Raw genomic sequence first — 22,365 nt, 5'->3', positions numbered from 1 at the left:
ACTGAGCTAACGCTAAAACTGGCCAGCATCGACTTCAGAGGAGCACAGGCTTAAGTGTCCTTTATTGAAAATGTAAAAAATGTTCATTCATGAGAGGAATTCAGTCAGCCTACAGGGGCTGGACGCTTCTGTTTCAAGAGGACATACTTTTTATACATGCTAATTTGCTAACATGATGATGCGATTACTTGATAAAAAACCTGCGCAGTATTTTCTTGTATTGTTGCAGCACTAAAACTACAAGAAGCTAAAAATAAGCCTGCAGCAGAAAATACCAGGAGTGACTCAAACCACAAAGCCGAAAACATGCTAATTCAGTCCAGAAAATTCTTGCATCATTTAACACCATACAGTAATGCTATGGGGTTATTAGCGCTGCTATTAGCTGCAGGCACTGACTCCTGGCAGCGGTGACTGACACCATACCTTCCGCGAGTTGTAATTACGTGAGAGTTTTTCCATTGGACCTGTGACCTTTTATCAGCCTCAGTTGGACATTTAAGGGGTCACTGAGCGAAGCTGGCTTCCTCGAACAGACGCCTGCCACTACCTTCCACTCAGCTCATCCAGCTGCTCTGCTGAGAAGCAAAGCTGGATCTGAAGAGAAGCCTGCTGTACAATATATAGAGTCTCTTTGATTTTCCTCTCAGATACAAGAAAAAAATCTGGTCACTTACATCCAAACTCACATAAAGTGCACAGATAACATGCCTGACTATCAAACAGATCTAATATAAAACAGTTAAACCCTCTTGCATACATCTACAGACTCAATTTGCTTCCCCTTCTCCTTCCTAAAGCTGCTACTTCAGAACAGTCGAGCTGTTTGGACACACCTGAAGCCGACAAACGGAGCTTTAGAACTGAAGTCGGCTGATTAGCGGCAGGTGTTGCAGGGAGGAGGGGCTTCCCCTGCCCACCAATGGTGCGGGTCTATAACTGCGGCAGCTGGCACTTTATAATTCAGGATGGCATGCTTAGAGCGGAGCTTAGAGGGTCCTGGTGGAAATATTAGACGCTTTTAGAACGACTGATCACATAAGTTCTCTCAACATCTTCTGCGGTGCAAAGCTTCTCTCATGATACTGCTGCACTGTAGGAAGTGAAAGTATGACTTTGGGATAATGTGGGAAATGGTACGAAGAATTCATGATGAAATAACTTTTTCATATTTTGGTTAATATTTTTATGCTTATAGCAGTAGAGTAGAAGATTTTAAAACAGAAAAAGAGGTTTGTAATGGCAGCATGTGGTGATGTAATGTAATGCAGTAACCTGGCCCTTATTTTCCCATGTTTTTGTGTCTAAGTGACTAATGGGAACAACAGTTTCTGAATTTTTGGTCCAGTATTGAACGACACCAGCAGCTGCTAAACAGGCTGCAATGTAACCACTCTTTGTAGTTATGCATCGTCAATTTATGTCCACTAAAAGTGCTTGTTTTTGTCACTGACAGGCTCAGATTGTTACTATAAGTGTCTGAAGACATTATAGAAAGGATCCCTACAGAAATAGACCTTAGGGATAAAGAGTAAAATCCTTTTCGTTGAACCAGAAACAGCTCCAAAATCGCTCGTGCCATATCATGTTGTTCACGATAATACCAAGATATTTTTTAATATATGAAGAATTCATATCATGATTCTCGCAATATTTCAACTTCTTTACATATTGATGTCATACTGTTACCCACGGCAACAACAAACATGGCTGAAAGCGTAACTATTACCGACTCTGTGGTGGTTCCAAAAAGCAGCTTCAGTAGTGTGGAATAAACTGTGGCGTCCTGAATGTTTTATGAACAGCCCCGGACTTTTTAGCGACTTGCTGATCAGAGGGAACTCATTCAGCGGCTCCTCTGGCAGCAGCACAGCATCTCTCCCTCTCCTCTCTCGCCATGACCACACAAGTCAAGTGATTTCGTCATAAACCTTTGGTAATGTAAACCTACGTGACGCTCACAGTTCAACCAAAAACTACATATATGTGAATGTGTGATAGTTGTGGTATCGTAACAGCCTGTCACAGGTTACAGCGTGATGATTAGAGGAGAAATGGCAGAGCATAAAGGTCCAGGTGGGAAAAAACACAACTCAATCATTTGGGATTTTACTAAAAGAGAACAAATCACCTGTTGATTTATATCCATGTAGATCCCAGGGGACATTTTTTGTATTTGGGAGCTATTTAAATGTGTAACTTGTGGTAGATTTTATTTTGTTGGACTATTAATATTGTATACAGAATCTGAATCTCACTCTGAGTTACTGTTGTTGTTTCCAAACTAAAGAAATGAGAGATCATTTTTGTTTAGTTTTTACAGAATATCTGAAAGTAAACTGTAAAACTATATCACTTATTTTGTTGCAACTCTATGCTCTTAAACAATCTTCATAATCTAATAATAATCTTCAATAGTAAAATGTATCTTTTTACCTATGTGTCATATCGTCAAGAATATCATAATCGCAAAAATACCTCGAAATATTGTGGTATTATTTTAGGGCCATATCACCCACACCGCGTCACCAGATTTCATTTAAATAAACACAAATTTGAGCGCATATAGAACTAGTATATTTTCATCTATATTTTTATCTAACTGGGTGAGTTAAGGGTTTATTTCAACCAAACTAGAGTTGGTGATTGTTGGAACAGTGGAAAGAAGAACTTATGACTATTTTATGAGTTTTATTTTGTGTCTGTCAACACTGAATGAAGCGTCTTTTATGACAATAAAATTGCTGTTTATTTCAATGGAGTTTGGTGGGTTTGTCGACAGTGATTTTAGGGCTGTTTCTGGTTAAACAAAAAGGTCTGTCTCTGTAGGGATCCTTTCCGTAAAGTTGTCAGACACCTTTAATACCATTCTGAGCCTGTCAGCGGCAAAAACAAGCACTTCTGGTGGACGTGGACTGACGGTGCACAATTGCCCCAAGTGGTTACATTGTAGCCTGTTTTGTGGCTGCTGTCTGCGGCCCTGTTGCTCACTACTGGACCACTTTCAGAGATTGTTTTCCCCATTAGTCACTTAGTCACAAAAACGTGGGAAAATAAGGTCCAGGTTGGAAAATACTAAAGTTACCCTTTAAGACTAGTTTGACATTCCTGTTACACTATGTGATTATTCCTTTTCCATGACTAGGCTTTGGACACTTGTTACATGGTGATCTCATTACACGAAGTAGGGCAAGCTGCTGTCCCCCACTGATTCCATGATCAAAGCCCCCCCACGTCTGTGAGAGGCCACACCACGGCACTATGCCACGATTAAATGTCCTTTTTCCTTTTAATTGAATGCCATCACTTTCAGAGAATCACCTACTGTGCCACATGTCGCTGTGGCTGTGATGCCGCGTCTCAGGAGCAGCAGGCGGTGGAGGCTACAGATTCCCCCTCCCACGCACACACACACTGACTGTCCACATCAACGGCTTAGCTCGGCCCGCCACAGACAATACCCCACCGTTTTTCCTCTAAGCATGCGCTAATAGTTTCAGCTTTATTTCTGAAGCAACTTTGTTTTTTCTGGCCGAGAGTCAAAGCCTTGGTGTGAGATATTTGGGCCGGGATGAAGACATCAAGAGTGGGCGCATGTATAAATAGTGTTGTAATGTCAATACAATGGATGACCCCTCATTCTGAGGCGAACAAACACGGCTACGTCAGTACATGGTGAAGCTGTATTAGTGGCAGTGAACCAAGAGCCTGACATACAATCTTGTGTTACCAGCACAGACTGCAGTTAACTGCTGCTGGCTTCTATTATGAGTTGTGTTTGGTGCTGGCAGAACACCACAAAACTGTGTGACCACGGTTTATTTTAGGAAATTTATGATGTTGTGTCTCTACGTCGAGTCCATAAACACATTCATTAGAGGCTTCTTTTGATATTAGGATATACAGGATACCCATATATCACACAATCAGTGCGGATGGCAGTGGGCTAAACTCCAGAGCTTAACCTGGTGTAATCTATCTTCAAACTGGGATACAACATCAGACGGCCTCAGACAAAATCGAGACAATCATGCCCTCCCAGTTCTCAGGTAAGGTCATTATAAAGAACATATTTTTTAGCTTTTTTTGTTAGCTAATTTGTGGATGATTATTTGAGTGGAGATCTGGGATAATGATATCCTTGTAAAGCAGTGGTTCCCAACTGGTGAAACCACGGAGTCCAGATTTCTCCTTGGTTGTTAGTTTGAGGTCCACACAGTTTGAGTTTGGACATGTCACTGAACTAGTTTGCTACTTTGCTGTATCTGTCAAGTGGCAGTTGGTTAGTCACTCACTCTACAGCAGAAAACGGCACTTCAGAATAAAAGCTCTGTGCTGGAAATTCACTGTACTAGAAAATAAAGTGTGTTTTTTACAAACTTGCAAGTCACTTGTGGTCCATTCAGAATGGGCCCACGACCCACTTTTGTACCGTGACTACCAGCTGGGAACCACTGTTGTAAAGTATACTAACAATGAATACAAAAATTTGTGTGTTACGTCTGTGTGTTAAGATTTGACTGAGTTAGGACTCTGGGAATGAGTATTCATTGTGACGCTAATTGTGGTAATGAGTTGTGTTACACTCACTGCTGTAGCTCCAAACAAAATAACAGCTGGGCCACATCAAATCACAATGACTAAAGCTGGACATACACTGTGTAGTTGGGCCTGTTTCAGACTTGATTTTTGAGCCAAATGACCCGTTTAAGTGTCGGACAAAATTTGAGCTTGGCTGATTGGAGTCCAATCAACTGCTTCCTACTGGCTGTCGGACGTTCGGATAAATTTCTGGCATGTCAGAGACTTTGGTCCACTGTCGTCAGGCTCTTGCTAAGCTAACTGAAGCTAAACTAAAAACTGAAACTATGTGTGGAAAAACACTTTGGTTAGTCGAAAAAAAAAATTGTCTTAAGAATAAAATGAAAAATGAAAACAAACTGAAATGATATTCTGTACTTACAAAAATCAATTAAAAAAAACAAACAGGAAATGTTTTAGTCTTTGTCAATTTGGTCAAATTCTCCTAAACAACAAGCTCAAGGAGACATTGGCACATGTTTATTAAGACTGGGATGTCTTTCTGACTGTGAGTCAACTGCCTTCACAGAGTGTTGCATTTGTATTGTAATACCTACCGTGGTCTTCTTAAATCTATACAGAGAAAACAACCCTAAATTAATACTTAGACTATAAGAATTAACTAAACAGAAAAAAAGCCAACCCACTCTGGAAACTACCTGAAAATAAAATGAATGAAAAACAAAAATCTATAATAACAGTTAAAGCGCAGCTACAAGTCGATTCCCCAACGTCAGGCCTTTTTTCTAACTGCGCCTGCATGAAGTGTCCAACAGAGCGTCTGAAGGTGCCATGGTGACTCGATTTGCTGTGTGGACAGAAACTATGGAGGCCAGGTTGGTCGAGGTGTGGCGACAGCATACCTGCCACTTTAAAGTTTCATCCTCCTATCATGACCGTAATGAACGAGTGAAACTTTTTACAATAACACATTACTGTGAAACGTACTGGTGTAACGTTACAGACATCCCCTAGCAAACTTCTACCAGCCTTGGAGCCATCAAACAAATATTTATTGGAAATGGTCAGACTGGTCTACAGGGGCCGACGGGCCTTTATATTTTCTATTTTACACATACAGTATGAGCACTTATACGCTATGACTTTACATCACAGGGGATGTACTTGTACAGTAGGAGTTAGAATTAAACAACATTTCTAAAATTTCACAGCGTACAGCCGGCTTAGCTTCCTGTTGTTTTCAGAACACCTGCAATCACCTGTCCCTTTCACCTCACAAAGTATCCTTGCCTCACATACCTCCCTCCGTGCTTCAGTTTGAAAACCCCTCATCTGAAGTAAAAAAACGTAAGTGCCAGTCTAATAAATGGAATTCAACAAATAAATACTCCCTTACTTACACTCAGCACCTTCACTAGCGTTAAAGAGTTTTACTACCACAATAACAAAGTGTGCATCAAATCATTTATGCAGAAGTCAGAGTACACTTCTAAATATTAATATTGCCTTTTAACAGTAATGTTACAGAGCGCTGATCCAACACGGAGAATGGGAAGGTACTGTATCTTTGATTTCAGAATTATGATTTCACCAGCAGAACAGCTGAATACAACCCACATTACTGCCATCCTGCCTGCGGTGTTATAAACAAGATATAAAAATAAAATAACAATTTATCAAAAAGCTACATCTCAGTACAGTGACCTTCTTTGTTTCGGTATCTAACAATTGTTGACAGACAACAATTTCCTAAAAATGGGGTCATAAAAATTGCATAAAAATCTATCTGTCAACAAGGTGAACCATGAAGCTCTAGGTATTGTAATACTCTCTATAAAACATAACTAACTCCTCTAGCTAAACACACAGATGCAAAAAAACAAACACAAACCCCTCTTTCCTTAGCAAAAAAAAAGCAAAAGAAAATCTATCGGCTAGATTTTCCCTCTGTACTCCCAAAGGTCTCTCTCTGGAGGAGAAACAACACATGCAGGAAGTGAGGTGGGATGTTCGGAAAGCATTTAGCGGATCAATATGCCAGGAGAGGGGGAAGGCAGGCAGACAGACAGACAGAGAGGGTGAGGGAGAGAGACACCCAGAGCCCAGGGGAGAGGGAAGTCTTGGGGGAACAGCCTGTGCTTTTCAAGAGTACTGTTACACTTCTCAGTCGGTCTCGGTAGGAACATTCAACTCAGCAGCTTTTTCCACACGTCGAGAGGCTCGGCGGTGTGAGGAGAGGTGAGTAAGGCTTGTGGCTGATGTCACCGGTGTCTCCCGGAGGCCACAGCTGGCTGTAATATCTGATCACTGACCCTGCTTTTAATCCACAGTAAGACTGCTCGGCCATATCATATTCACGCACACGAGACACTGTGTTCTGTGACTGTCTGTGCTCAAAATTTGGATATATATATATATATATATATATATTTGTTTTTATTAATTATTTTTATATAGCATGGTACACAAAATTCAAAGGTCAGATATTTCCATTGATTTTGTATTTAACAAATCACAATGGGGTGAAAAATTCAAACAGCTTTAATTTCCCATTAAGTAAAATTTCACAGTACAGTCATTTTACTGTAAAACTACAGTAATGTATCAGAAAAGGGAAGGACAGAGGACTGGGTAAATGAATACGTGACCCCACCAGACTTGTAAGTCTCATTCACGGGGCAACACAGACACGTGCACATTTTTTTAGTGAAATGATCGTTATATCCTCCAACCAGGCAGATCGAGATGGTCAGGTGAGACATTTCCAGGCAAGAAGTAGCCTATTTTATGACACAACAAAAGAGGCTTAAAGAAAATAACGTCCTTTTCTTTAATGCCATAAAAGACAGGTTTGGCTGGTGCTCCAAAAATAGCTAAATTTCTAATATTTACTTCTGAGTTCAGGATGGAGACGGACCCTTTGTTGTTCTTTATTCTAATCCACAATATAACCCTAAACGTACACCTTTGTTTGTCAGCACTTTGCGAGCTAAAAACCCCTGACTTGTTTTAAATTAGGTCATGAAATCTTGACTGACAGATAGATAGATGTAGTTTATTGATCCCAAATTAAGAAATTGTTATAATAATGAATAATAAAGCACCATGTTATTTAGGTATTACACTGGAGCAGTGATTCAGTGATTCACATATCACACTAAACGAGAGAAATATATGTATCATCACTAGAAAAAAATAAACCTTGGTATACTCTATGAGCTGTTCATCGATCGGTTTAAAAAAAGTTTAATAACTTGGCTGATTATAAGGCTTTTTGCTTCTATACAGGACATCTTAATTGTTAAAAATCATAATTAAACAAAGAAATCAGAGGAACAGAAGTAAGATTTCCTCCTGACAACATTATTTTAACAAAAATATTCAAATATGTTTTTGGGGCCTTTTAAGTTGTTCCTTTTAACATTATTTTCTTGAACTCTTGAGACCAATAACCCCTGTTTAAAGTCTCAGCGGGGCTGCAGCTAACAATTATTTCAAATATTGATTAATTTATATCTAAAGTGTAACAAAGAGTGAAAAATGCGTCACAGTTTTTTCAGGATACCCAGGTTTAATTGTTAAGAATGTTTGTTTGAATAATACAACAGAAGAGCAACGATACATTTAAAAAGCTCAAAAGAGACCATTTTTTATACTTTTTTTTAATACAATTTCTCTCTCTGTCTCTCTTTATGTCTCATTTGGTCATATGGATTACTGCAAATTTATAATGTTGATCTGTTCTGTATGACATCTACTGCACGTCTGTCCGTCCTGGGAGAGGGATCCCTCCTCAGTTGCTCTTCCTGAGGTTTCTAACATGTTTTTTTTTTTGTTGTTGTTTTTTCTTTTCCTTATCCACTGTGAGGGTCCAAAGGACAGAGGGATGTTGTATGCTGTAAAGCCCTCTGAGGCAAATTGTGATTTGTTATATTGGGCTTTATAAATAAAATTGAATTTAATTGAATATTTGGTGATAACATTTAAACAGCTGTCAAAAATGACTGCCGAGCGCATTTTGTTGATCAGTTACATGAGTAACTGTTTCAGTCCTTCATCTCTTGACTGATATCTGAAGTGGATTTAAAGCCAGAAGTCTGTCAACATGTTAAATGAGAGTATGGTATCTAAGTAGCCTCAGTGTTCCCGTGTCAAAGACTGAATGTAATGGGGAACAATTAATGTTGCACTGCGTCTACTTTTGTAATTTGTGGTGTGATTTGTTGTTTTGTTGTTGTGTATTTTGGTATTTATGTGAGACCGTTGACGTCCCAGGATGCAAGACAAATTTCATATACTTTCTGATAATAAAGTGAAATCAAATCAAAAGTAATTAGAAAAACATGACAAACAAAAATGACAAGGTGATAAAATCAGTACTCACCTTCTTTCAACATGCCCACTTTAAGACATTTCATGAAGCGGCAGGCCTGGCACGACTTGCGTCTCCTTTTGGTGATCTCACACTCGTTGGTGGCGGGACAGCTGTACTCGATATTCCCTGCAGGAGATTAAATAAAAAATATGTTGTTATTAATTCTGTGAGCACAGAAAGGTGAACATGAGCAAATTAGGAGGAATTGGTTTTAGAATTAGTGCACAGAAAATGAGACCAATTCAGAAACAGTAAACACCAGGCACACAAAGAGAGTAAGACACACACACACACACACACACACAGACACACACACACACACACACACACACGTGCGCGCACACACACACACACACACCTGTCCCAAGGTGACCCCGTGTGACACTCCTGAAGGAGAGGAGGGTTTAGTGGCATTTTGATGGGACATGTAAAAAGCACCTCCCCGCCCCGGAGTCCCACCCCCATTTTGATTCACAGATAAATTAGCTTCATTAATGCAGAGCGTCCTCTCTGCGACGCTCACCACGACCCCATCCAGCCCATCCTTCTTCACCTAAAGGATGATGGGAAAGCTGCCCTCCCTCAACAACACAAGGGCTAAGAGATGGACGCGCGGCAGCAGCAGAGCGCTCTGCATAATGCTCTCCAGTAAAGACCAAGAGCTGCTGTTAAGACTCGCCAATCTAAGGCTCCCATATCATGTAGCAAAGCTCGATGTATTATTCAAGTCCGTCTCGATGGTTGTTGACTCACTATGGAAATATTCCCTATGCAATTTAATCACTCGGGTCCAAAAAAAGCCCGAAATGCAGACATATTGAACCTGCTGCCATGTAAGCGCTGCCTGTTTCTCTCACCAGGTTCCGGTTAACATTTCTTTTTTTCTTTTGGGGGGGTTCATTACGCAGCCACTTCAAAAGTTGACGTGACCCAAAGAATCCAATGACAAATCCTCTTTCCCAAGTATCCAAATCCCTTGATTGAGTGTTTAAACAATTCCCCGTAAGTCCAGAGATGTATTAATGGTACCTAAAAACAGCAAACCAGGTGTTATCTGTTGCAGTTCTGTCAGAGCGGCCCCCCACAACACACACACACACACACACACACACACGTACACAATCCCCTGTTGGTCAAGGAGAAGGTGCCAACATTTGTCAGGATCCCTGGCATCGATGGTGCCAGCAGGGTCACATGCACAGCGAGGGGCCCGGGGCACCATGCCAGCATGTTGGCAGAGGCTGGGGCTGGTTTCACGGTGGGTAAAGTCTTTTAAACTGAGAGGCGTTAGCAGAGGTAACATACAGTGGAGTGCTCATGTGTAGAGACACATGCTGTGCTCCAGTTCCACACTACACACTTTGTTCAGTTTAGTTTACTGACCTTTAGTATTATCACAAATCCATACAGACAACTGTCATTAAAAACACTAAATTATTTGGCTGTTACAGTGCGACGTCAGAACTGACAATACGCCATTTAGACATGTAGAGAGGACTAAAATGTAGCTGTTACTATGAAACATCAGTCACAAGTAGACCACAACATAGTAATAGGCTCAGAGTTAAAAAACCCCCCAAATTTAAAAGGGAAATATTTGAGTTTATTGTGTACTACTGTATGTACTAATTGCCATATTTTGCAGATTGTGCAAAGCTCAGTGACTCTGCACCAATTTAATGACAACAGAGTCTTAACGGGAGTTGAATATGTTTTGTTTTTACACAGAAAAAGTGACAAAATATAAATAAAGTTCACACAAAAGTATGCACACTAAAAGGAAAAAGTGTGTTAATTTCTAAAATTATTTTCACTTTGTAAAGCAGTGGCATTTCATAATCACAGTTTGACTAAGGGCACATGTATTGCATTATTTCCTGTCTGTAAAACATGGTAAAATACTTCCTTTATATTATAATTACAATCATGAAATTTGGGCACAACTCATTTCGGAGAGATATCAATCAATCTATCTTTGAAATGCCAGTATAAGTTAACGTCACAAAGCAAAAACTAAATGTTTTAATGCCTCATTTTTAATTCTAATATCTAGTAGTGTAAATCAACATCAAGGCTGTGTCCGACTGTAAATCTCACCCTGTTCACTAAGATGGTGCACTTTATCTAATGTCCACCATTTGTTTGAATTCTGTGTGAAATTTATCCTCTATATAGTGTTGTGAAATGTTTCCACAACGCAGCAGAAAAAGTAGTGACCATGGCATGAACGCTCTGCAATGCATCATATTTTACTGCTGTTGTGCAACACGACTGTGCACCTGTCAATAACGCTGCAAAATGATGATGATGTTCTAACTACAGCGTGTCTGTGTTCAGGGTTTCTACAGTAGCTCAGTTAGCTGGTGTCACATGTACAAAGGCAATGTCTTTGCCGCAGCGGGTTTGATTCCAGCCATGGCCCTTTGCTGCATTTCTCTCCCCCCTTCATGATTAACCTGTCCTGTTCAATAAAGACATCTTTAAGAAAGATGGCTCTTTATCGAGATAATCCGGAAATGTTTGAGCCGTTAATCTGTGATGTTCTGGGTTGTAATTTCTTTGCGTTTCTTTTGATTTGTTTCTTTTCCTTGTCCACATGTAAGACCAGGAGATGGCTATAAGGTAACAGTGTCTTGTAATCCCACATGGGACGGGCCAAAAAGGCATGACACATATAGAAGAATGAATACATGTCTCTATATACTGTACTATTTATACAATACACTGATTATTTCACATTCTCATCACTTTAAATCAGATGTTTTTGAGCTGTAAACAACCAAAAATTTGTACCATGACTTGTATTTTTTTGTTTTAAACCAATCCTCATTGAAACGGCAACCTCCGGACATGTTTTCGTTGCTCCAACAGAGGGCATACGTTAAATAAAATAACAGGTCACACATGCGCAGAGCAGCAAGCGATGCTCGAGAGGAGTCAGCGTTATTTTGTGTGAATGGCAGAAGAAATTAGTTTCTCTTCAATTTATTTCATTTCTTTATCTAAAAAGCAAACTATTTGGTCAGAAAGTGATTTAAATGAGAGTAGTGCGATTACAATTTCCTTCAATTTGAAGCACTTAATTCAAAATCCAAGCACTTTTCAATCCTTGAAAGCACCTGAATTTTAATACGGTGTTTTCAAGGATTTCCATCACCTGAATAAAGGGGCTGAATTATTTTTTATATATATATTTTATATAATATTTTATTCCCCACTTTTTTTTTTTTTTTTTTTACCATTTCTTCTTTTATATATTTTTATTCCTGAACATATGAATCAAAAAAATAATAAAATACATAAGATTTTCGTCTGTTTAGTCAAAGTTCACATTCATTTAATATTTTTGGGTTTATTAAAGGAAAAATTTTATAGCTGAATGGATAAAAAATAACCTAAGTGTATGTGTGTGTGTGTGTGTGTATGTGTGTGTGTGTGTGTGTGTGTGTGTGTCCATGATGATGTGTGTATGTGAGGGGGGGGTTGCATTAGGGGTCCACAATAGTCTTAAATTGCCTACCTCTAAAAGCTCACTGTCGGCATACCCTCTTAGTTAATCAGGTCTTGTGTCCACCTTTATTTCTCAGAGGACATTTCAGCCACTCTAATATCCTTCCTTAACCTCTCTTATTTTCCCTCTAAATTTTGATATATTATTATGCCATGCTATTATCCACGCACTCATCTCCACTCAGGCTGGACCTCTCCTTGTCCTCCTCCTTTACCGAGGCCGGGACCCCCCTTCCTGATTACCATTCCATTAAAGCGGCTTCTCCTTTCAGTGAATGACCACGTCCCCTGTCCCTTGTCCCTCTGCCTTTTATTTGGAGGACTCCTCGGCGTCTCTCTCCTCTCTCCCCGTCCTATGTTATTGCCCCGATAACACGTGCCTGAGCTTCTAATTGGCCCCCGTCTCCTCCCTCTTGGGTGTGGGCTGGAGGGGCCTGGGGGCAAAGAACAGATCCACACCTCCCACCCTCCTTTCTCCACTTTCTCCCAATGAAATGCCTGGTTCTTAATTACAGTCACCCAACACTGATTGTTATTGACTGAAACTCCCGCGGCTCAGGACGAATGACGGACAGATTAGGTTCATTATGGGGCTGTCCTCCACGAAGGAGAGCGAGAGGAAGAAGAAGAGAGAGGGGGGAATCTTTGCGAGGCAACACAAAGTCACGCATGAGCACTATTTACAGTCCGTCACTGTGTTGCTGGTCAGACCGAGACACATGCAGACTGTAAATGACCAGAGGAAGCTAGAATGCCAACGTTAGGTTGATTTAAGCCAGTGTAACTTTGTTTCTTTACAGTCTGACTGGTTTGAATTTTTCATTTACTTTCTAAACTTTTAATATTGTAACACGTTGAATGAATCCCTTCAACACACTGACTTCAGCCAGGTAACTTAAATGAGCCAGACGACAGTGAGTGGCTTTAAAGCTACAGTTGGTAAACCGGATGAAGCCACGAGCGAAACGTGTTGTTTGTAACATCTCAAATGATGAAAAAATTAAAAGAAGGAGCAATCCATCCCTCCTATGTGTGGTGTATCTGCTTATTTACTACAGTTGGTAACTTTGACACATTGAAACTGTCACTACGCTCACACAGTACGACATGAGACAAACAATCTGTGGGGAAAATCATGCCCCTCTGCTTACTCTTGTGCCTTGTACCGCTTCTAACGGCCTTGCTGGACTCAATTGTTTTGTACTTTTGCAAAAAATGAAATACATATCAGAGGTAAAAAGATGATGTGAGACCAGCTGTATTGTCGTACAAAACAAGCAATCACATAGAAAAGTGTAGACAACAAAAATTAGTCTTCGTATTAATGTGGGATGTTTATAAATGGTTGACAAACAGACAGCATACGATATTTTTTAAAGCTACAGTTGGTATGAAAATAACTTTTTGAAACTGTCACCATATCCACTGTTGAGTACCTGAGACAGATAGTCTCTGAAAAAATCTAATGACATTTGCAAGAATCCACCACACGCGAACGACAACCAATCAGAGCCGAGGCATCTCTCACGCAGATGTCAATCATGTCGATCACTGCTCATGACCTGCGGTCAAACTGTCAAACTAGGCAGAGCTGATCAAACATGAGTCAAGATTCTGTCACTGCATTGCCTATTTCTCACCTCAGATGTTTTCAGACATATATTTTAGTGCACTGTTTAGCTGTAAAATGAGAAAGTTTGCCCCATTTTTCTGAGAACATTTGAGGTGAGAAATAATCAACGCAGTAACACAATCTTGACTCATATTTGATCAGCGCTACCTAGGTTGACAGTTTGACCCCAGTTCACAGAGCAATAAACATGATTGACAGCTGCTTTACAGACTCCTCTGCTCTGATTGGTTGTTTTCGTTCACATGCGGTGGAATCTTACAAATGACTGTCTCATGTACTACTCTGTGGACATAGTGACAGCTTCAGCAAATATGACAAAGTTATTTGTAGGTTTAAAAAATATCATATGCTGTCTGTTTGTCAACCATTTATAATGAGAAGACTTATTTTTGTTGTCTCCACTTTTCTTTGTGATTGCTTATTTTGTGTGTCAATACAGCTGGTCTCGTATCATCTTTTTACCTCTGACATGTGTTTCATTTTTTGCAAAAGTACAAAACAATTCAGTTTTATGGATGAGAATCCAACGCAGATCAAAAAAGTTTGTCTGGTGGGAAAAAACTGTATTAACGGGAAGATAATCCAGGCACACAAAATCCAAGAATTCAACAATGATCTCATGGATATATTCCTTGTTATATTTTTGGAGTGCTCACATTGCCTTCTTGTTTAACTTGTCAGCTGTTTAACTTCATGTCAATTTTTAATGTGAACATATACAAGACTTGTGTATTCATGTATAAATATGTATATCTCACACATGACTTGCTTAGAACTTTTTTAAGTTCTCCAACATTCACTCATATTTGACAAGACACTAAGGACTTTTATCTTCCATATTGTCGGACTTCCTTTAATCAATATTCATTGAAATACAGAGGACCGTCTCTTTGGAACAACCTTCTTTTCATCTCTGCAATCATCATATACATTATTGTTTTTCAAAAAGCATCTCAAAAGGACTCTGATTTGCAAAGACTCTTAACACTTCATTGAATTATTTGTAATTTTTTTCAGCTTGTAAATACTTTTTTTGTTTTGTAAATCATATATTTATTTATTTAACATTTGTGTATTACTTCTTAGTCTGAATCTCTTACTCAATTATGCAGTCTTTGCTTCTATCTTTTTTTTTATGTATGATTGTGGTTATTTAGTAGGGGAGGTACCTTCATAAGCCATTTTTGGCTTCTAACCTCTCCTGGACAATATTTTAACTTTGATTTCTTTTTTCCTGTCTTTTGTGATTTTTTTTTTTCATTTGATTTTTTGATTTGATTTATTACTTTCAAACATTTTTTTTAACATTTTATTTATTTATTTTAAATGTTTAAAACAAATAAATCAAATCAAAAATCAAATTAAAAAAAATCACAAAAGACAGGAAAAAAGAAATGAAAAGTTTCTACACATGTGTGCACATAAATAAATAAACTAAACTGCTGTGCAGCAGTCTGGTTAATACAGTTGACCTGGTTTACAGGAAACATTAATGCTCTCAGTGAAGTTTCTGTTTTATATTATAGGAAGATATTACACCTGTAACCAGCTGTGTTGTTGGCAGTAATGCACTTTTATAGTTTTTGCCAACTACCAATAAAAGTCTAGACAGGAATTAAGAAGATGTTTAACTGTTTTGTGTTGTGTCTGTAATCCAGAAGAGTTTAGACTGATCACATTCATCGAGGCCTCGCTAACCTGCTGTCCAGCTCCATGTCTACGGACAACATATCCTGCAGATAAAATTCAAAATTATGCATTTTACTTTGCAGCATATTATCTCTGTCCTAGTGATTACTCTGGACGAGCTCCCACACATGGCAGAGTCGATGCCAGATGTACGATTCACATGCAGATTTACAGTCTGGGCCTAATGCCTGCTGTAGACTCTCGTAATCACTACCTTGTATTAGTCCCATAAGAGCAGACGGTTGCATACCAGCACTGAGGAACACGCGGAGCACATGACAATCAGGTCAATATGTTTTTGTGGCAATCACAACTGTCATGGTAAAGCTAATAAAAAGTCTTTAGAGTTGACATGGAAAAAATAGCACACAGGTGTTACAGCACACCTGGGTTAAAGGGTTAACACATTCTTAGCAGAATATTCAACCACCTGGGAAATTACAGAAAATCAGATTATTCTCAGGTTTAACTGGGAGCGTTCAGACTCAGGTGAGCCAGTGAGAGCTGAAAGAGGAAGTGGGAAATACCTTGTATCGTCCTTTTGAAAAAGGCTTTGCAGGCCTCACAGGAGGCCACACCGTAGTGGTACCCCGAGGCAATGTCACCACACACCAGGCACAGCCTCTTGGGAATGGCATTGAGCATGTACTCGCACTTGATCGACGAGTCGTCTGCCACGACGCCGGAGCACTCCTCGTAGCGGCGTAGGCAGGCGGCGCCGCCTCCGAGCATGCCTGGGTTGAACATTGGTGGGGAGTCCAGGGCGTGCGAGTGTCTGCTGCTGCTGTTCACGTAGCCGCCGCTGGCGTCGGAGTTGCCGCTGGGACTGTGGTGGCTGCCGGTGTCTACTAGCGAGGAGGATGGACTGGAGGGTTCGGTTTTGACGTAAGAACCACAGCTGGATGATAAGTGTCGGTCCTCAGCGGGCATTCTGGTTAGCAACCTGGGTAAAACACACACAGAGCGAGAGCTGAGGTCAGTTTTGGTGAGGGACAATATCATGCAAACTGGGAAGCAATTCAGGAGTTGAGAGGAAAAATTGTTCTTGGCTGATAAAAGAACATCTTTAAAGATATCAAATGAGTTCTGTCAGGACTCTGCGAGGCCAAACTGCTTTCTAATTTTCTTAACTCGTCATGTATCTTTCAATTAAAGCAAAAAAACTCACAAAGACTCTTACATGAAAGCAAATGTACATCAGAAAACTGCAGTATCAGTGAAATTATCACCACTAACAAGTCTGACAAGATGCACTGAGCGCTGCTTTCTTCCATCATCTCCTGATCATTCTGCGAGAGATTCATCAGCTGTGATGGAGCGCGCCGCTCCGTCTCAGTTTGATAGATTATATTACAGACACAACCATTTATGTGTTGGAATGCCAAGTGATATACTACAGCAGCTTATTTCTCTCAGGCAAAATGGTAACTAACGACCATGTCAACAGATGCCCCATACATCTTGCAAACAATGCCCACAATTGGTCGGCTGCCAGAAGTAAATGAATGAATGAAACTTCAGAAGGCTGTTAATGGACAGAGAGAGGTGTTACACTCAGCATATGGAGGATCATGGGTAATACATGACTCAATCAATAGTCCCGGTTAGTTTGCCAAAGGACGGTGCCGGGTTACGGTGGACTTAAGCGAGAGGTTGGAGAGGCTGAGGAAGAGGCGCTGACCTGGGATTAGGTTCCCTGATCCCAAATTTCATCAGAAAAATTGGGAAAAGACAGAGTTAATGGAAAACAACAGACTTATGGACAAAAAGTACTTGTTTCAGCCAGATAATTACCAAATATGATCAGATGTGAGCAAAAACAAAAGGTTCTCGGAGGAGTTCTTGCACTGCTGCATGCTTTCTTCAGTTGTATTTTAGAAAGGGAACGTTTTTCATAGCAGATTTTATTTCTAGAGCTTAAAGGGTGATTAAGAATTTTTAGACCTGGACCCTATTTTCCCATGTTTTTGTGTATAAGTGACTTATGTAAACAATTTTTTAAAATGGTCCACTATTGAGAGAAACTGCTGCAGCCACAGCAGCTTAACAGGCTGAAATATAATCCCAACGGGCAATTGGGCACTGTCAATTTACGTCCTGTAAAAATGTTTGTTTTTGCCACTGACAGGCTCTGAGTGTTATAAGAAGCTTCTAACAATGTTATGAAAGGAATCCCTACAGGGAAAAGAACATATGTCCTTACCTTTTGCTGGTGTGTTTGTTATTGTGACCAAGTCTCGCTCAAGGAGAAGTCTCGTTCTGAAATCTCATGGACCTTTTTGATTGTCGAAATCAGGTAAATATTCAGCCATGACACTGAAAATCTTTCAGATAACACTATGCTACAGTTCCTGTACTTTTTACACATCCTAAATTTTATTTATTCTGTATGTTGCTGGACCTGGGTAACGGATTTAGTTCCCTCGTGTATTTTCTTTCATTTTTGAATGACAATAAACTGAACCTTGAACCTTGAACAAACTCTGTCCGGCACTCCTCTTTCCAAATCTCACTAATGTTTCTACCGTTGTTTTTCCTGTAACAAGTCACCTGTCGTGGAATTTCAGAACAAGACTTCTCCTTGAGTGATACTTGGCCACAAAAACAATCACACAAGTGCAAGATAAGGAATGTGTTTCATTTCTCTGTTGGGGTCCTTTCCATAATGTTGCCAGACACTTCTAATAACAATCTGAGCCTGTCGGTGGCAAAAACAAACACTTTTAGTGGATGTGAATTGTGTTGCACAATTGCCTTCAAGAACCACATGGCAGCCTGTTTCGCTGCTGTGGCTGCAGCGGTCTCTCTCAACACTAGACCAGTTTCAGAAATTGTTGTCTCCATTCACAGACCTTTCTCTTAGAAATTACATTTAAATACAACTGATCAAAAGCAGAAAATATGTTTGAGGAAAATGTAATGCTCAGCAAATTTTGTCTTCTCTTAACATAATGCGGATATGTTGCTAATTAATGTATCTGGCAAGTTGCAAAACTGTTGATATTGGATGTATCACCGAAACGTTCACTCGTATTTTAGTTATTTTCCAACAAAATAGGCAATGTTACGAAACAGTATCCATTAACCACCATATCACCATTTATATCAACATTTAACCAAAATTATGATCTTTCCCTACCCTTAACCAAACTGCTCTTGTTGCCTAAACCTAAGACAGGAGTCTGGACATGAACATGAAGTTCTGCTGTCAAGGTCCTGCACTTTGTACGCCCGCCATCCTCCCTGACCATGTCTCTCAGAAGCCTGCACAGTAGCTGAATGTAGTGTTTTGCCACCTGAACATAATCTAGACAGCGATAACGGTGCTACAACAATGTAATTAAGAAAGCAGTTTAGTAACATACAAATGTAATATCCAGGAGACGGGGTTGTGATCCATCAGTTAGACACAAAAACATGAGAACATAGGGTCCAGGTTGAAAAATATATACGTTTCTCTTTAAAGAGGACACAGCTCTTTATTGGCCATGTAAAGTTTTATGAATGACGTTATGTACTTTCTGAAAAATGTCTCATAAATCCACGAAAGCTGGGCATAAATAACAGCAACTACCACTGCTATTGTGGGACAATAAGTTCTCTTCCAGCCAGCACAGCTTCTGCACTGTATGCTGCTTAACTTGCAGTAGCTTCAATAACATCCTCTCAAACAAAGCATGAAATGAGGCCTGGATCTGTGTTAGAACTGCTGGCTCTGTCCGTCAGAGTTGGTGCTGATCTAACACAACTTGAGCCCTACGTGCTTGCGAGTTGCAAACACTGGGTGAGAACAGTGGAGAACCATGTTAAGAATGTCTGAAACTAACAGGAAGCTAATGCTGACCAGATCCCTCTGAACTTGTTGCCTCTCTGCTGCCAGGGGGCCGCCCCCGAAATTTTGGTGTTGTGGCTAGGAATGTATTTTCCCTCGGCTGCCTCTTTGCATAAGTGTTTAAATAAAGCCATGAAGTCATCAGGCCCCTGACAACATGAAACCTCTCTTTTAACTGCTAAGGGGTAGCGAGTGCAGGGAGGAGGGAGGAGGAGATAGCCTCTACCCCTGGGCCCAGATCAGATCTATTGATCCTCTGCTTCCTTCCTGTTCCAGATGAGGCATGAAAAAATAAACCCTCCTCTTACGGGTCCCAGACATTCCTTATGCATTTTTAATCAGTCAGGACTGTTAACATAGTGCGAGATGGAGCGATACATTATGTTAGTCTTCATTCTGAGGCTATGGCGGTTTATAAAAGATTCACATGGCTCATGTTAAATCTTGTTAGCGATCAGCATGCACCTATAGTCAATCAGAAGGTATATTTTCTCCCATCTGAGGGAATTGGAGAGAGCGGCGTGGTAACAGTTAATACATCATTGCAGCCAGATAGGGGGATTCCCTATGGAATAGTACATTGTGGCATATGTAAAAAGTAGTTCATTCCCCACTTAGCACACAGTAACGCTGGGGAGATGTTTTTTGTTAGGTTTAATGGAAATTTCTAATGGGTCCTTTCAAATCTGTCGAAATGAAATAATGGCATGAACCACCAATTCGCGCCGACAGAAATAGCTTCATAGTTTCATAATTTGGTTTCTTCCTCTTATTATAAAGAGACAGAGTTTTCTAAGCGCAGGCTGACTCTCCTCAACCCGCCCCGCTCCCTTGGCAACACACACACACACACACACACACACACACAGACACACACACTCAAACGCGCATTGCACCTAATATCTAATGGGGTGGTGTTTGCTCCGCCGCGCAGAAAAATGGTACAAACCAAGCAGACAAGCAAGACTCATCAGACAGACGTGAAGGTCACCTGCCTTCTCTGCTCTGCTGTTGTTAGAGGCCCAGACAGTCCCACAATGGACGCCTTGGAGCAGCAGCAGCGGCAGCAGACACGGGTTTCAGTCTGTCCACCACACTGGAAGAAAGACAGCGACTCCATGCAAAAAAACAGAGAGCTGTCCGTAATGTGTAACATGAGCGAGACGCTGCCTGACATACTGAGCACGCTCACATCAGTGACCACTGTTTTTTTTTATTATTATTTTTATTTTGGAGCCAAAGTGTGATGGGTGTGAAAATGTCCCACCAGAGCAGCTTAAAATCTCAAATGTTTGCCTGTGTGTGTGTGTGTGTGTGTGTGTGTGTGTGTGTGTGTGTGCGTGTGTGTGTTTTGGCATGCCTCCCCATGCTGGCAGTGTTGCAGATCCCCTGCTTCCCTACATAAATCCTGAATCCATCCACCTCTTCCCTAAACCATGAAATATGTTTTCCAGCCTCCGAATTTCTGCGCTATAAATTTTAACCAGCAGTCACACAAAAAAACAAAAAAAAAATCTAAAATGCATATTCAAAGTAATCCTCCACAATGACCTCATGCTATCCTTGGCTCGACAAGCGAAGGGTTAAAAACCCCACTCTCCATATTTTACTATGTATTTTCCCACTGAAGGGAAATATTATTGTTAAGCTTGGGGTTAAGCTTGTTGCAAGGAACACAGCGTAAATCATGGCGCTGAACACACAGCCGAACATGGAAGCTGCAGAAGGACAGAGGCAAGGAGCCATGCATGAAATTAGTTCATTAATCTTTCTATGATAGGCTGTCCTTGTTTGGGGCAAACTCTATCAGCTTTAAACTGAGTGCCCCTTCCTGCCTGACACATAGATTACACTGTTAGTCCGCAGCCGGGGTGTCTGGGAAATGAATGGTCATGCGAGCGGGAAAATGGGGTAGCGTGTGTCGCCCAAGTGTTAAGTAGTAACAACAACATGCGCGTGACACAGCGTTGGCACAAATGAAGGTCATCAAAAAAAAAATGTGTGCGTTCTGAAATTTAAATGCATTTACACGCTGCTGTGGGTCATTTTTTTTTTTAGAGAAAAGACATTTGTCAAAATACATTTTAAAGCACATTTTAAGGTTATTTGCTACAATAGAAATGGACGATTATTAAAATCTGCAAGCTGTGCATGTCTTCATCATCTTAGGCTGTCTGCTCAAACCTTGCAGCTGCAGGTAATGCACCTAAATCACAGCTTCTCAGCCATAAATATTACATATAACTCTTCAATTATACCTATCAAGTCTGAATTATTGCATTAATATACCTCCTTAAGTTCTGTTAGGTCTGCTAATCAGTGTCTGCTGGATGAGACGATGCATTTCCTGTCTTTGTTTCTAAACTGTGGAAGAGTTTACCTCAGTCAATCTGCATTTAAACAAAACATTTCTCAAGACTCACTTTTTTTACTTTTTTTTTTTGGACCAAGATAATTTCTCTTTTCTGAAAATGTTATTCCTGATCTAATTTTTTGTACCCTAACATCTTGCCTCTTTGTGGCTGTTGTATATATTTATATAATAGGTTTTATGTATTTTATTAGGCTTTATGTATCTTATGAATGGATGGATTATTGTCATTATATTCAGGTACAGTTAAATTTTGCAAGGCTTGTCTCAGTAATTAAAATAATATATAATAAAACAAATAAATAAAGCAGTGAAAAAGCTGCAACAGCTGCATCTAAAGACTTGTGCAACTACAACTTTAAAAATAAACTAAAATAAAAAACGCTAGTTAAATTAAATTTACATTAAATCAT

The 22,365-nt window shown here is 40.1% G+C and overlaps 1 protein-coding gene across 3 annotated transcripts in view; it reads right to left on the bottom strand.

Annotated features, from left to right (window-relative positions):
- The window catches only part of LOC117270869 (steroid hormone receptor ERR2-like), a 215,311-nt gene that overhangs the window by 30,231 nt on the left and 162,715 nt on the right, over window positions 1-22,365 (bottom strand). For all 3 annotated transcript variants that reach the window (XM_078173784.1, XM_033648813.2, XM_033648811.2), the window contains 2 exons: window positions 16,277-16,692; window positions 8,927-9,043 (listed from right to left, as the gene is read on the bottom strand). In XM_078173784.1, coding sequence (XP_078029910.1) covers window positions 8,927-9,043; window positions 16,277-16,692 — 533 coding nt within the window. The remainder of the gene's footprint in view (window positions 1-8,926; window positions 9,044-16,276; window positions 16,693-22,365) is intronic.

The sequence above is a fragment of the Epinephelus lanceolatus genome, chromosome 13 (assembly GCF_041903045.1).
Source record: "Epinephelus lanceolatus isolate andai-2023 chromosome 13, ASM4190304v1, whole genome shotgun sequence".
In the NCBI taxonomy this organism is placed as follows: domain Eukaryota; kingdom Metazoa; phylum Chordata; class Actinopteri; order Perciformes; family Serranidae; genus Epinephelus; species Epinephelus lanceolatus.
The sequence above is the reverse complement of the archived record's forward strand: the minus strand, read 5'-3'. Positions and strand labels throughout refer to the sequence as shown.